General features: G+C 43.8%; 1 protein-coding gene across 5 annotated transcripts; it reads right to left on the bottom strand.

Annotated features, from left to right (window-relative positions):
- Nucleotides 1–6421: 6421 nt before the first annotated feature.
- Svs6 (seminal vesicle secretory protein 6) lies at nucleotides 6422–13929 on the bottom strand. Of its 5 annotated transcripts, XM_063284216.1 has the most exons (5): nucleotides 12452–13916; nucleotides 7995–8400; nucleotides 7518–7564; nucleotides 7209–7425; nucleotides 6424–6599 (listed from the first exon to the last, which is right to left on the bottom strand). In XM_063284216.1, the coding sequence occupies exons 2-4, from the start codon at nucleotides 8068–8070 to the stop codon at nucleotides 7249–7251; spliced, it is 300 nt and encodes a 99-aa protein (XP_063140286.1). In that variant the 5' UTR covers nucleotides 8071–8400; nucleotides 12452–13916; the 3' UTR covers nucleotides 6424–6599; nucleotides 7209–7248. The 5 variants fall into 5 exon arrangements, with proteins under 5 accessions (NP_001095873.1, XP_063140286.1, XP_063140284.1 ...); NM_001102403.1 differs by lacking the exon at nucleotides 12452–13916 and having other exon boundaries at nucleotides 6422–6599; nucleotides 7995–8093; XM_063284214.1 differs by lacking the exon at nucleotides 7995–8400 and having other exon boundaries at nucleotides 12452–13929.
- Nucleotides 13930–15680: the final 1751 nt, after the last annotated feature.

Genomic DNA, 15680 nt, shown 5'->3' with positions numbered 1-15680 from the left:
ACCATAACATATTTGCAGAGGACCTAGCACAGACCCATGCAGGCCCTGTGAGTGCCGCTTCAGTTTCGATGAGACCCTGAGTCCTGCTTAGTTGTTTCCTAAGTTGTGTTCTCCCAGAGTCTGTCCTTGATGTCCTGGTGTCTCCTCCCCCTCTTCTGTAGGGTTCCCAGAACTCTGAGGGGAGGGAGCTGATGGAGATCTCTAATTTGGTCTCTCCCTCTACCTAATGTTTGGCTGTCTCTGCATCCTCTGTCATCAGCTGCCAGAGAATAATCTCTCCGATGATGATTAGGCTAGACACCAATCCATGAATACAGCAGAATATCATTAGGAATCTTTTCGTTGATGTCTTTTCCTATCCTAGATCTCTGGGCTATCTAGCCTCTACTTCCTGGACATGCAGGCAGTGTGGGGCAATTGCTTCCCTTTCATGGTGTGGCCCTCAATTAGGTCAGTCATTGGTTGGCCACTTCCACAAGTTCTGTGCCTCCATTGTGGCAGCGTATCTTGCAGGCAGAGTAGGTCGCAGGTCAAAGGTTTTGTGGCTGGGTTGATATTCCATTCCCACCAGTGGCAGTTGCCTGGTTACTGAAGATGGCTGGTCCAGGTTTTGTATTCGCCATCACTAAGAGTTCTTTCTGGGCTCACTCTCTGTTGAATCCTGTAAGTTTCTACTGCACCAGGGGGTGAGGGAGAGGTGGAGGAAGAGTATGGGGAGAGATGCCTGGAATTAGAGGGCATTTGGGGATCGATATGAAAACTTAGTGTGTGGACATTTTTCTTAGTTAGTGATGGATGTGGGTGGTGCCATCCCTGAGCTGGTGATCCTGAGTTCAGTAAGAAACCAGATTGAAAAAGCCATGGAAGTAAGCCAGTGAGCAGCACTCTTCCATGGCCTCCGTGTTAGCTCCTGCTTCCGGGTTCCTGCCCTGCTTGAGTTCCAGCTCTGACTTCTTTTGATGGTGAACAGTGTTGTGGAAGTGTAAGCTGAATAGACCCCCTCCATCCCAAGATTCTTTTTGGATGGCGTTTCATCACAGTGTAGAACATCTAATTAGGGCAGATCTTTTTCACAATGTTTATCTTTCCAATTCATGAGCATGGAATATCTTTCCATCTCTTGGTGTCTTCAATTTCTTTCTTCAGTGTCTGAAAGCTTTTAATATACCCGTTTTTTCATTTACAGGGCTGTAGACATCCTGACAGTATTTTTCTAGGCTATTGTGAAGAGTACTGTTTTCCTGATTTTTTTCTCAGTGTGTTTATAATTGGTAAATAGGAAGGCTACAGATTTTTGTGTGCTTATTTTGTATCTTGCTACTTTGCTGAAGGTGTCTGCCAGCTGTAGAAGTCTCCCGGTAGAGTCTTTAGGGTCATGGATTACAAATAAGGATAGTTTGACTTCTTCCTTTCCCCCCACTGTTTCCTTGATCTCTTTTAGTTGCTTTATTGCCCTAACTAAGGTATTAGAAAATGAAAATTCTTGTCTTATTCCAGATTTTAGTGGAAATGCTTTGAGTTTCTTTCTATGTATTATGATATTGGGTGTAGGCTTGCTGTCATCATATTTATTGCCTGTCTCTTGTATCTCCAGTTTACCCAAACTTTTTTAAAAAAACTTTATTTACGTATTCATCTTATATATGTGAGTACACTGTCTCTTGTCTTTAGACACATCAGAAGAGGGCATCAGATCTCATTACAGATGGTTGTGAGCCACCATGTGGTTGCTGGGATTTGAACTCAGGACCTTGGCAAGAGCAGGCAGTGCTCTTAACCACTGAACCATCTCTCCAGCCCCTCTCCGTGACTTTTATCATGAGGGATGTTGGGTATTTTCAGGGGCTCTTTCTACATATAAAGGGATGATCATGCAGCTTTTGTCTTTTAGTCTGTCTATGTGAATATACCCACTTCTATATGTGTAACACTATAACTAAAGAAGTTATTATGAATTTAAGGGGGAGTGGGATAGGACATGGGAAGAGTGGAGGGTGCAGAGTAAGGAGGAAAACAACGTAGACACAGTACTCATGTATAAAAATCTACAACTTACAGTATTTACTTTTATTTTTTTTATAGAATATACCATAATATTCTGATGGCTTTTTTATTTTATATTTTATGAGTGATTAAATCAGATTAACTTACACATCAACTCAATGCTTAGCATTTTAGAGTAAAAACTTAAAATTCAGTAGTTATGTTGATATATACAGTATTATTAACTATAATAATCATTATATGCAATAAGATTAAAAAATCCTTTTTAAAAGGTAGTAGGAAGGATTGAACCTGGTACCTAGTACCAAGTAGTAGGAAGTATTTACTTTTATTTTATTTAAGAATTACTGTTTGAGAATTTCATATGTGCACAAAGTGTTGTTGATTAAAGCAAACCGACATTTCTCTCCTTCTAATCCTTCACTACTCCCTGCTAATATGCCTTCCGAATGCCAGGCGTTTCTTGTTAACTCCCCAAGTTCACTTGGAGTTGCCAGTATATGCCTAGGGCCTGGGCCGTCTCCTGGAGCATGTATGACCTTTTTGGGAACGTATCCCAAAGAAGACTGACTCCCACCCTATCAGCTGACATCCACTGCCCAGGGCTCCTCGGGTACTGGTAGAACTTAGTTAGACCTTTGTCTATGCTGGGATCTTGAGTAATTTGATCCTGGGTACGACGGGGCCACATGGTCACAGCTGCTGTGGGTTCATGTGCCTGCCAGCCCTGCCATGCCTAGGACACAGGGGATGCCCACTACGTCAGGCTCTTACAGTCTTTCCCCCTCTGTCTCCAGATAGCCTCTCAGCCTGTGGCAGGAGTGTGATACACAACCTTCTCTCATCCTGAAGGGCAGAAAGGAGAAGAAAATGAGTCTTGACAGTTGTAAGCTCTCCCATTGCTTTATGTGAATTGCTCAGGCCCTTTAAGAGACATGTCTTCTTAGTTTCACCCAGCAGATCAGAGGCACATCTGACTGATCCCCACCACTGCCACCTTCCAGGTCCAGATTGCTTCTATCTTTAAATTACAATGACGTACTCCTTCAGATTGTTGGCCATAGGGCTTCTATAATTCCATGTCATACCTAGTCTTGTATCTCTCACTATTTTCAGCCAACCATTACTTTGCAATCATAGCTTTAAGAGATAGTATTACTTTAAAGAGATAAGCATACCATGGTTTGAGGAGGGCCCCCGGGAAGCATTGTCTTCAGATCCCATCTGGACTTGGTCTTGCTTACCTAGGAGACTGTGTACCTGCAGGGAAGCATGACCTTTATCTCCATCAAGGCTCCCCCTCCCTGTTCCTTCAAGGCGCCCTGTGTTCTGACTCTCTTCTAGACTCCAGGAAACCATTGCAGCGTACCATCCTACAGACCAAATCTATACTCTCCATGGATGCGGATGTGAGCTCCCTGCTCTCTCTAAGCCTCAGGAGCACCAGAAGGCCAGAGGATGTCAAGTTTCCTGAGATTTTAATGGCATCTCAGCAGTTTGTAACTCACTTCTGATTCCTGAGTAATATTGGGGAGGAAGTCAGGAACTGGCAGAATCATGATTAAGGAAACTTAAATGCCACTTGACTTTCTCTCAGAGCCTTGAAGTGTACGGCTGACGGTCAGCACCCGGTAGCAATGGGACACATTTTTTTTCACTTTCTTCCTTTCATTCTTGGCTCCAAAACATATCACACAACAGGCCATGGTCTGTTGTCTGCAGTAGGGACCTCTCATTCTCAGCAGACATCTGGGGAGAAACCACTGGAGCCATGAGCATGACCCTTGGCTGGAACTGGTTACCTAGTCTTGCACCAAGACCTTCATGCTGAGTCCACTCATGGTTAGCATCCAGTAACACTAGGAGGTACAATTAGGTCCTCAGTATTCAGACACACACGCGTAATAATTAGAACACTAATTAAAAACAACCCATTTAGATTAATTTGAAACAAACCTCTATTGGCTCAGGATGTCTCCCTGCCTCCTCATAATGACATGTGTTGGTTTGGGATAGTTTTACTTTTGTCTGAAGAGATACCGCTATTTTCCTTCTAATTACCTTGTCATATTCCAATCTCATATAATGAGTGGATTTCAGGTCTGAATTAGCATGTGGGCTTGCAGATAAGCACTAAATATGGAAGTAGAAACACCTTAAGAATATCCAGAGGTGGACTGTAAGTCAGAGAGGACAAGCTAACCCAGAAGGGCATAGCACATGTGCACAGCAGAAGGATTCAATGCCGGGCAGTGGCAACAGTGACTATAGGCTTGCACTAGAAGTGCAATGTGTCCCATTGATACCGGGAACTGTTGATATGAAGTTGAGTATAGGGAGCAAGTTCACTGTGGCTCACCAGGGCATAAATGTTGTCCCCTCCCTGCCACATCCCTTGTTAAGGCTCATGAAATATCACTGAGGAGGGAGTAGAAAGATGGTAAGAGCTAGGTCTTGGAATATTGCTATGAAATGTCTTCTGGACACGAAAGGGCCAGTGCCTTCATGTATTCATGGTAGCCATGTTTTCCAGTAGAAGCCCTGCACAAGATCAAACCAGACAACAGTGGAGCACAGAGAGGAATAGGGCTCAGGGGTTGCACACCTAGCCAAGGGGCCATTGGTTGTTGATGGCTACTGTGGGAGGGAGTTCTTTTCTTTAACAGTATTGTCTGAAATAGGTTAGATGTGCTCTGGAGGCTCATGTCCTCCATCACAGTGCATACAGGAGGCACTAGTTGGTCTCGATTATCATTGAGGGGGAGGAGAAGGACAGTGATGATGTTGATGAAGAAGATGCGGAGGGGGATGATGATGAGGAGAAATAGCGAACTTGGGAGAAAATTGTTGGGAGAGCGAAGAGTTGGGGTGGGGCTTGGGTGAGAGTGACCATACTTAAAGGCCCATCTTCCCACATATCCCCACACTACATGCTCCAAAGTTAAACATACTTTAAAGAGAACCAGTTCAGTTTGGAACAGCCTGCCGTCTTCCTTAAACTATTACGCATGATCCCAAACTAAACCAGGTTGAATCTGTTCCGAAATCACCCAAGGTCTCTTCCCAGCCTCTGCACCTTGAGATTGAAATGAGACCACCCCCCTCACTTTAAATTAATGCATTCTCCTGACGTACACTTCTGAATCTCCATTTTAAGCCGTGAGAGCAGAGAAGCTGTGTATTTCCAGAGCACACCTGTACAGCACATGCAGACTAGGTGGGTGCATTCCAGTGGGAGACGCTGCAGAAAAGTATGTGCTAAACCCACGTATGACTAGATCACAAACCTCTGCTGTAAAGCAGCAGCAGAATGCTGGCTTCCATGTTCTGTTTTCTGAGCACATCAAGGTAATGAATGGCTCAAACCTCTTAACTTCCAGCTCTGGAGGATGTACAAGTAAAGAGATGGCTCCAGTCTCCAGAGTTGTGAGGGAGTGGCTCTGACTTCTGGGCATGTGCCTGTTCTCACAGTGTCTCCGGCAGGTCATTGGCCATTTGCTCTCCCTCAGACAAGTGTCAAGTGTGTCCTTGACCAAGAATCTGTCAGGGATATCTATTGGCAGAGTCAAAGAAGTGTCCTGGCCTCTGCCTGTTTCGTCTATGAAGTTGTAATGAGGTTTAAAATTAATATATTAACGTCAAATACATTTTGACAGTAGAGATTTAATTTTAGAGAAAGTAAAGACAGATTCATTTGAGAGTGAGCTCGTTCCTGTGGCACACATGGAAACCAAATTCCTCATCCACAGGACTGTGATGTTTTTACTCCAAATTATTTCTGAAATAGTTATTTCCACTCATGGAGGATTTACCCCCTGGGATCCTTATTAAATGCTGATAGAAAGGTGTGTGTGTGTGTGTGTGTGTGTGTGTGTGTGTGTGTGTGTGTGTGCGCGTGCGCGCGCATTAGGCTTTGCACTTGGATGACACCCTTTCTCGCCATTATAGCTGGTCCTTTGGCATGACTCCCCACAGATGGCATGGTTTAGCACAATTGCTTCACATACGTTGTACGTTCTTCATGTATCACATTTAGGGACATTGAATATGAAAGGAGTATATACCATGAGCAAAATAGTTGGACCAAGTGCAAGGATGTGCTGCTGGGACTAGAGGGACCAGTGGACCAGGAATTTACCATGGAGTACATGTTTTCTGACTTTTCCTACATTGCCACTTTGAAGACCCAACTAGGAAGAATGCCAAGGGGAGATTTAGGGCTAGTGGTGCATACAGTTACTGTCAGAATTCCAGTGCCCTCTGTAGTGTCTCTATCTAGAGCTTGGGAAGTGTTTCTGAACACTCTTCACAGCAGTGACACAAGAAGATCACTCCCTTTAATCGTGAAACCATTAATTCCAGGAATCCCACCAGGCCCCTACATTGGGTGGCATAAAGAAGATTTCAAGAGTCAAAACGTAATGATGCGAAATATTCTCTTTTTATTGGAAAAAAAGATATTTTCATAACCGTCGGGTTTAGGAATCTCAAAAACAAGTTTGAGAAGGAAATGAAATCCACGAATTGTGTCTGGGACCTCCCAGGAGTCTCTTCATCCTGAAGACAAGACAAGCTTCATTGACACTGTGTGACTTCTAGGGGGAGAGAGGGCAGCTTGTGAGGTGTGATGCTGTCGGGCAGAGGGTAAGGAGGCACCCTTGTTCTTGTGGTTTTCATTATTGCTATTCTCCAACTTTAGCGTGTCACAAATAGGGACTTTTCTTTTTCATACTTTTCATTATTTTATTGAGAGGGAAGCAGAAGCTAATCATTGGACCTATAGTCTTTCAAAGGGATAAATGCATTGTGACAGGGATGTGTGGACACGAGAATGATACTCTAACCCTCTGTTCCATGTCGAGCACGACATCAACTCATGACAAACAAAATTCTAAGAAGCAACGTGCTTGTATCACAACCTGATAAACATGCTGGCAGAGGTTGCACATACTCAGATTTGTTTATTTGTTGGCTAACACAAGGGAAATACACTGAAAGCCCCCTAAGGATAGGAATTCAAGACCTAGTCACACCTCAGGTACCAGTTTCTGCTCTGCCAGGTGCTTTCCCCATCTCCCCAAAGGCCATAGTCCACAGCTCCCATGGTGTGCATAGTAGGGCTCAGTCCCACAATGACCCAGTTAGTACCCACCCACAACTTCTAACACTGGGTTAGCATCCCCCAGGCCTGGTAAGATCCTTACCATTATTTCTGTCCAGGTCTTCAGTTCCTTTGTAGTCATTTTATTCATTCATTTCTTGTGCAAACCGTGGCTTGTCCTTTTTCCGTGTGAAAGACCGCTCTATTTCCCCTGCAGATAAACTCCTCTTGTCGTCGCCATCATCGCTGCTGGCCATATCTCGTGTAAACTTCTTTTCCTCATAGACATCCTCATGGATGACGCTTTTGGGGATTTTTGCCTTAAAGGAACACCATGAGTTTTCACTTTTGTCGTCATGTTTGTCACGGGTAGAACTTGATCACATACACCCCCGCCCCCCATTATACTTACTTCAGAACTTTCACTAGAAAAGTCTTCAGCCGACTGTGAGAATTTTTCTGTTGAGAGAAAACATGTCTCATTCTCTATATCCACCTTTCTGTATCCTCTGGATTAGTTGTGCATGAGGACTCTCTGTTGAGAGCCTGCGCTGCTGTGTTTGGAGGTACTGTGCTGATGTTTTGTTGCTTATAAAACCATTGACTTTTTAGCCTAGTTAGAAATTGCTGTGATCTACTTGTCAAACAGCCCTTCACACCTAACAATGAGGATGTTAGCCAATGCAGATGCCCGCATTCCCCCCTCAGCCCTCCTTACCAACATGTTGCTTGTCAAGTCACAGAGACTCACAGTAGGGCTATGGTTAAAGCTTGAAAAGACTCAAGTTTCCTTCATGGAGAGAAGCCCTGGGAAGACAGCATTCTGCAGACTCCCTTTTGAGAACATTGTTCTCAAACATCTTTTCTATAGAGCAAAATTGCCACTCACCACGGGGCCTCCTTGCGGCTGCTTCTGTCACCAGAACAAGGAGCACCGTAAGGAGGAAGAACCTGGTGGGACTCATCTTGTCAGGAAGGGTCTTGACTGAGAGCTGATCTGAGGTTCTCCTTTATATATTTCCTTGACTGGCCTTGCCTGCAGGTTGGAAGGCAATCGACCTTTCTTATCAGTAAATGTCAGGCTCCTTCTCTCTGCTCAGTAGGAGTCTTGGTACTGTTCCCTGGACCTCTCCAAGGATACAACATCAGATCATGTCCAGAAATCTTTTACTTTGAGAATATCCCATGGTGACTTCTGTACTTCTGAACATATTTCAGTTCAGAGTAGGGAAGAGACTTCAGGCTGCAAAAATCTTCAGGACAAAGTATGTCTTCATTCTCCAGAATTCAATGCCCTTTAAGACAGCACTAACATGCTTCATCATGGATAGAATTCTGACGTTCTGTTTATTTCACAGTAACCCTCATCTAATACTAGGTCTTCAGGGAGGAGGCTCCCAGACCAGACCTAGCTACCTTTTTGGAATTTTGTGCTTGAAATGCACAATGTCTTCAACAAACAGAAGTTTCCTTCCTTTAGTCTCGTGGAGGCAACCAAGAGCAATGCCAACAGCCTACATTGTTTTGATTGTCTCTTATACTCCTCCAACCAACATCTTGGACATAAACTTTCTTATACCTAGTGTTGGAATTTTTGTTAGATAGCCTATGGCTCTTGGGGTATCATTGTCAGACGAAGTATCGTATCTTCAGTTAGACTATATATGTATACACATTCATACAAATAAAAGAGATAAACAAAAATAATCTAATTTTGTATGGGTCTTTCTAACATCTTAGTGTTATTTTTTCTTCCTTCTCTCTTGTGCTGTATTGACCTTGCTCCCCAGTTAGTTTCTTTTCATCCCTTGCATCCCTTCATCCCCCAGTCGAGTGCTCCTTCACACTGCACCTTCTTTGACTTCTTTGTTTCTATGGTTACTCAAGGCATATAACCTCACTTGAAGATTCAGAGCTAGGAACCACAACCAAGGGACATCACATAGCATTTCTCTTTCTGGGTTTGGGTTTTCTAGCTCCATCTATTTACCTATACATTTTATGATTTCATTCTTTTAAAAAGATCTATGTATGTGAGTACACTGTACCTATATTCAGACACACCCGAAGAGAGCATTGGATCCCACTACAGATGGTTGTGAGCCACCATGTGGTTGCTGGGATTTGAACTCAGGACCTCTGGAAGAGCAGTTAGTGCTCTTAACCAGCGAGCAATCTCTCCAGTTCCTAATGACTTCATTTTTTGTACACCTGACTAGTATTACGTAGTATTTATGCCCTACATTTTCATTGCCCATTTGCCAGTTGGCTTTTGGGTTATTTTCATTTCCTATCTACTGTGAATGGGCAGCAATGAACGTAGATGAGCAAGGGGTACAGAAAATGTGCTATGCGAGCTGCTAAAAACTACCAGCTGTGATGCCCATGAGTCACAAAAAGGACCAGCATGGCAAAATATACCTAAGGATGTGGTGGCTCATGTCTTGTCCTTCTGCAGTGGTGCAGTGATAACCATAGCTGATTAAATGGAGGTAAGGCCCACTCAGCAATCATGCCTGGTGCTGGAAACCTAGACAACCACCATGGGTTAGAGAGGTAGTGGGTCTTAGAGGAGACCCTTCTGTGGGCGCTCTCCTAAACCAGCATGAGTCGTACCTGAATTCTACATTCTTATCCTTACACCCACGGAAGGTGATAATTCTCACCCCTCCCCCAAGCTGCTCTTTGCAATGTATGGAAACCATTACAGAATCCCGCACCTGGTAAACATCCAGAGAGCAGCTGACTGTGGGGTGCTCAGTCCCAACTGATACACCTGGAGCACAACACTACACCCAAGGCTCGGCGAACATTGCCTAGGAGAGGCAGAAAGATGGCAAGGACTAGAGGACATGGAAATCTGCTGTGACACTGGGTCTCCTGTCAATGGCAGGACAACTTCAGCCATGACACTTCAACAGCATGGCTGCTTAAACAAGACCTGAACAAGGACACGGCCAATAGAGATGCTAACTTGTAACAGGGATGCTGAGAGAGGGAAACTATTCCTTCCCAGGCATGAGTCTATAATTAGTTATCCAATAGCAGATTGTTAGGTGTTAGGCCTCATCTTCCCCCCGCTCTGTTTCTCTCTCTCTCTCTCTCTCTCTCTCTCTTTATGTTTCTCTCTCTCTTTCTCTGTCTCTCTCTGTCTCTGTCTCTCTGTCTCTCTCTCTCCCGCTCTGTTTTTCCTCTCTCTGTGTCTTTCTCTGTTTCTCTCTCTCTCTCTCTCTCTCTCTCTCTCTCTCTCTCCCCCTCTCTCTCTCCCTTCCCCCCATCCCTCTAATCTACATTCAGCTAAATTAATAGGCCATGAATTTTATAGGGAGTTAGGGAGACGTGGAAAGGGTTAGGCAGGAAACCTGATGTCCACATGCAGAGAAATGAGATTAGACCTACATTTTCATCTTGCACACACGCACCCATGTGCGCACACACATACAACCCCCCCCACACCAAATGAATCAAAGACCTAAACGTGACCCCTGAAACGCCTAAGTGGTATAGGTGTATGAAGGACTTCAAAAATACGATTCTGTTTGCCCAAGGATTAAAACTAAAGGTTGACAAGTAGGTTTTCACAAAAAGAAAAAGGTTATACACGGCTAAAGGAAAAAACAATCGCCGGGGTGAAGAAGAAGCCCACGGGAGGGGAGTGGATTGTTGCAAGCTAGACATCTGCTAGAGGCTTAACACTCAGAGTATAAAAAGACCTCAAAAGACGAGGGGACAAGAGAAAAGAAAACAAAATCCACTCAAACAAATTAGGGGCAGGAGAGATGGCTCTGTAATGAAAAGCTCTTCCAGAGGATCCAAGTTCAACCACTGGCATCCACTTGGCAGCTCACAACTGGCCGTTACAGTAGTCCCAGGTGATCCAATGCCCTCTGCTGGCCTCTGTGGATGCCAGGCATTGTGTGATGGACGGATTAACATGCAGACCAGACAGTCATACACATAAAATAAATACGCTAAAAAATGATCCATCTGAAAAGTGAGCCTCAGTCCTGAAGAGAGAATTCTCAAAAGGAAGAAAAACACAGTAAAGAAATAACTAGAAATGTGCTCAAAACTTCTAACCAAAGCCACACACTTTTCCTACCTCCCAATTCCTCCACTACCCTGTGGAACCTTTCCTTCCCAACTGTTAAGTCCCTAAGGATCAACTCCTGGAGCACTTGTGGTCTCTCTGGGAACACGTCCCTATCAGCTGACATCCACTGCCCAGGGCTCCTCGGGTACTGGTAGAACTTAGTTAGACCTTTGTCTATGCTGGGATCTTGAGTAATTTGATCCTGGGTACGACTGGGTCACATGGTCACAGCTGCTGTGGGTTCATGTGCCTGCCAGCCCTGCCATGCCTAGGACACAGGGGATGTCCACTACGTCAGGCTCTTACAGTCTTTCCCCCTCTGTCTCCAGATAGCCTCTCAGCCTGTGGCAGGAGTGTGATACACAACCTTCTCTCATCCTGAAGGGCAGAAAGGAGAAGAAAATGAGTCTTGACAGTTGTAAGCTCTCCCATTGCTTTATGTGAATTGCTCAGGCCCTTTAAGAGACATGTCTTCTTAGTTTCACCCAGCAGATCAGAGGCACATCTGACTGATCCCCACCACTGCCACCTTCCAGGTCCAGATTGCTTCTATCTTTAAATTACAATGACGTACTCCTTCAGATTGTTGGCCATAGGGCTTCTATAATTCCATGTCATACCTAGTCTTGTATCTCTCACTATTTTCAGCCAACCATTACTTTGCAATCATAGCTTTAAGAGATAGTATTACTTTAAAGAGATAAGCATACCATGGTTTGAGGAGGGCCCCCGGGAAGCATGACCTTAGACCAAATATTCATTGTCTTCAGATCCCATCTGGACTTGGTCTTGCTTACCTAGGAGACTGTGTACCTGCAGGGAAGCATGACCTTTATCTCCATCAAGTCTCCACCTCCCTGTTACTTCAAGGCACCCTGTGTTCTGACTCTCTTCTAGATTCCAGGAAACCATTGCAGCGTACCATCCTACAGACCAAATCTGTACTCTCCGTGGATGCGGATGTGAGCTCCCTGCTCTCTCTAAGCCTCAGGAGCACCAGAAGGCCAGAGGATGTCCAGTTTCCTGAACTTGTAATGGCATTTTAATAGTCTATAACTCACTTCTGATTACTGAATAATATTTGGAAGGGAGTCAGAAGTTGGGGCAGAGTTATGTTCCTATGCCTAACAGCACCAAGAGATAAATATCATTATAAAGTAGCATTTGAGCCTCCCACAGTTTCACAGAGGCTTGAAGTGCACAGCTGACAGCATCCAGTAGCAATAGGATATAAATATTCACTTCCTGTTTACCTTTCATTCCTGGATCCAGTGGGGGCAGCATCAAGACAAGGTCTATTGTCCGTAGAACCACTGTGCAACTTTCTGACTCCATAGTCATCCACCTGATTCACAGTCATAACTCTTGCCTGGAACCAGACGCCACATCTGTTTTCTACCCAGACCTTTTTGCTAAGCCCATGCCGGGTAAGCAGGCAGTAGAAACAGGAGGTAAAATCAGGTACTCAGTATTCACAGGCACTGGTCATTGCCCCTGCCTGCGCCACAGAGCTCTTCGTCTAATTTAGAAGAGGAAGTTAAACTCGGCTATATTAGAAATCATGTCACCACATGAAAAAATAAGAAAATGAAGTTCCAGAAGAGGTGCATGAAGGATTTTCCTGACCACAAAGCATTCTCTGTAGTGCTGGGGAATCTAGAACTATGATATACAACTAACTTCTTAATTAGGTCTCATTTAACAGCAGAGGCGGAACTCATCTCACTCCTCTGCATGGAGACCTCCGGTTTTCCCAGGGCCGCGCGTTGAAGATGCTTTCTTTACGTTCATGCTTTGGCATTTTTGTCCAATATTAAGTGGCTGCAGTTACGTGTACTTGCCTTTGGGTCCTCAGTTTTGTATCACTGGTCTCCATTTTTGGTTCTGTGCCAGTATCATGGCGTTTCTTTAATTACCATGGCTCTGTAATTTAACTTCAGGTCTGGAATGGTAATCACTCTAGCATAGTTTTTTTAGTTCAGGATTGTTTCGTCTCTCTGGGGGTCTTTGTGGTTCCATATTGATTTTAGGGTAGTTTATCGTTGGTAGACATTTCCTGGTAGAATTTTGGGCTCTTTAATGTATGGCATCATGTGTTTTGCAAATGTGGATAGTTTGGATCCCTTTAATTTCCTTCGCTTATGTTGCTTCAGCTAATGTTCCAGTCACAAAATTTTAGTTTGGCAAACTCTTGGTAATCTTTCTCAAATCCCCTTTCTTCATTGTTCCAGGATCACCTCTTTCCGCACAAAGACACCATGTCTTCTCCATCAGACAGCCAGTTCCTTTTTCTGTCATGGGTCTCATTTTTTATCCATACATTAACTTTCTATGTTGAGATGCCTTTTCCAAATTTCCTTCCATTCTCTTGCTGTAATATTAGTTATTTAATAAAGTTAGTTGCATTTCTGACTTGTTTGCTTGTTTGTTTCATTTTGCTCCCTCCCCCTCTATCTTAATCTCCATTTAGATATCCATGTCTTCGGTGTGGAGAGTTGGACCAGGATTTTCTTCTTTGGCCCGTAAATGAGATTAACATTACCACATCTCTTTATTATTAAGCTCAGTGAGAACTCATTCTTGGCATTCGGAAAGGACGGAGATCACGAGGCACCATGGTCCATGTCAGATTCGTATTCTTGCAGCCTAATCTCCAAAGCCTGCGTAAGAGAAGTGGAAAGGATTCGACAGACTCCTCGGAGACCACGTAGCTCTCCTATCTCTGACTTGACAATCTGGTCTTTTTATCCACGTTCCTTCTTCAGTACAGGACAAAAGAATGGATTTCCTTGTGACATTTCCCTATGTGACATTTCATGTACTTGGCTCATACTCACCCTCCCCTTACCTTGTATTGTTCTCTCTTCCACCTCTCACTGGACATCATCCTTCACCCTGTTGTCCATATTTCGGGTATCTATGCACACACACACACACACACACACACACACACACACACACACACACTCACACACACACAATCACACACAGTTTTTATTTATTTCTCATGCAAGAGAAAGCATATGTCTATCTTTATGACCCTGGATTATTTCATTTAGCACAGTGATTTCCCTCTCACACACAAAGGATGTAAGTTTACTCTCTTTATGAATGAATAAAACTGCACTATATACTATCCAATCATTTTTGGTGGACATTTGGGCCGATTCCATATTTTTGCTATTGTAAATGGCACTGAAACCACACCAATGTGCATGTATCTCTGTGAGAGGTACCTTGTACATGTGGACAAAGCTGTCCCCAGAAGACATAGGTTATTAAATTAAAATCTCAGTGCCAGACATAAGACTTTTCATTGTGAGTTATCGGCTATAGTAGTACTTGGTTTTCCCTTATATCCATTAGGTTCTTGGCCACCCAAACAGTGTTGGAGATATGTAAGTCTTGTAGAGTGGGCCTTAAGTCCAATCAGAAATGGATGGTTACATCCAGGACTTTCATGGTATATTGTAGAAGCACATTGTGCAGGGGGGTCACCATCATAGATTGAAGGGATTGTAGCTTGGTCAGTGTTGACCTTTCTCCTTTGGAAGCCTTTGGATTACCTTACAGTAACCTTAACTGAATGGAATCAGTACAAGTGAAGGTTTTAGGTGAACAAAAGCTTGACTTCTTTGTGTTCAATGAGATATGCAGGTGCTGCCCTCAGCCACAGAGCCTTACCATCCTTGTGTGGAGAGCAACCAATAGTCTTGGTAACAACACCCTGGGCTGCTTGGGAAGTTCCATGGCCCCCTTGGACCAACAATTCAATTAGATTCAACCAACTCCCAGCACTGGATGTTTCACATGGTGGTGAGAAGTGTCTAGTTGGGGCACTGTCTCTCCTACTATTTGGTGGTTCCATTTATGATTTCTTTCATATATGCGTATATTTTAAGAAGTTTCTACTGTATTGTGTTTCCATATGACCACCTCAAAGGACACTAAGTTTTATCTGTCCTTCTCCATATTTCTTCCCTATTATCTCCTTCCCTCTCTCTTCCCATTCCAGTCTCCCTGCCCTCCATCCATCTTTAACTATATTTCCAAATTCCCTTCCTCAGAAGATCTATCTTTTACCATGAATGCCTTATTCTACACCAAACTGCTATGATTATAATGATTGTGGCTGACTTATTCAAGACTTAACACCTAACACCCACATGTGAGCTAATACAAGGCGTATTTGTCTAAATGGGGTTACCTCACTCAGGCTGATAGTTTTTCTCCTTCCATCCACTTACACACAGATTTCACGATTTAGTTTTTAGAAAAACATTTAACCCATATAAATGCACCACACTTTCTTGACCTGTTGATGGCGCTCTAGGCACTTTCCATTTTCTGGTTATCATAAACAGGGGAGCAAAAAGCAGGGTGGAGCTGGAACCAGTGCCCTTGTAGTAAAATTCAGGGCTCTTTGTTAATATTCCCAACAGAGACATAGCTGGGTCTTGAGGTAGATCTATGCCCAGCATC

This window comes from Rattus norvegicus, chromosome 3 (assembly GCF_036323735.1).
Source record: "Rattus norvegicus strain BN/NHsdMcwi chromosome 3, GRCr8, whole genome shotgun sequence".
Classification (NCBI taxonomy): domain Eukaryota; kingdom Metazoa; phylum Chordata; class Mammalia; order Rodentia; family Muridae; genus Rattus; species Rattus norvegicus.
Note: the sequence above shows the minus strand (reverse complement) of the source record. Positions and strands in the feature narration are given on the sequence as shown.

Bases quoted from the DNA above. Each gene is read 5' to 3' on its own strand.
- Svs6 (XM_063284214.1), bottom strand. From the start codon at position 12,539: ATGACTATGGAGTCAGAAAGTTGCACAGTGGTTCTACGGACAATAGAC. The intron at 7,565-12,451 runs GTAAACAGGAAG...TTCTCTCAACAG, and splicing joins ACTGGATCCAGGAATGAAAG to AAAAATTCTCACAGTCGGCT. The intron at 7,426-7,517 runs GTAAGTATAATG...TGTTCCTTTAAG, and splicing joins TTTCTAGTGAAAGTTCTGAA to GCAAAAATCCCCAAAAGCGT.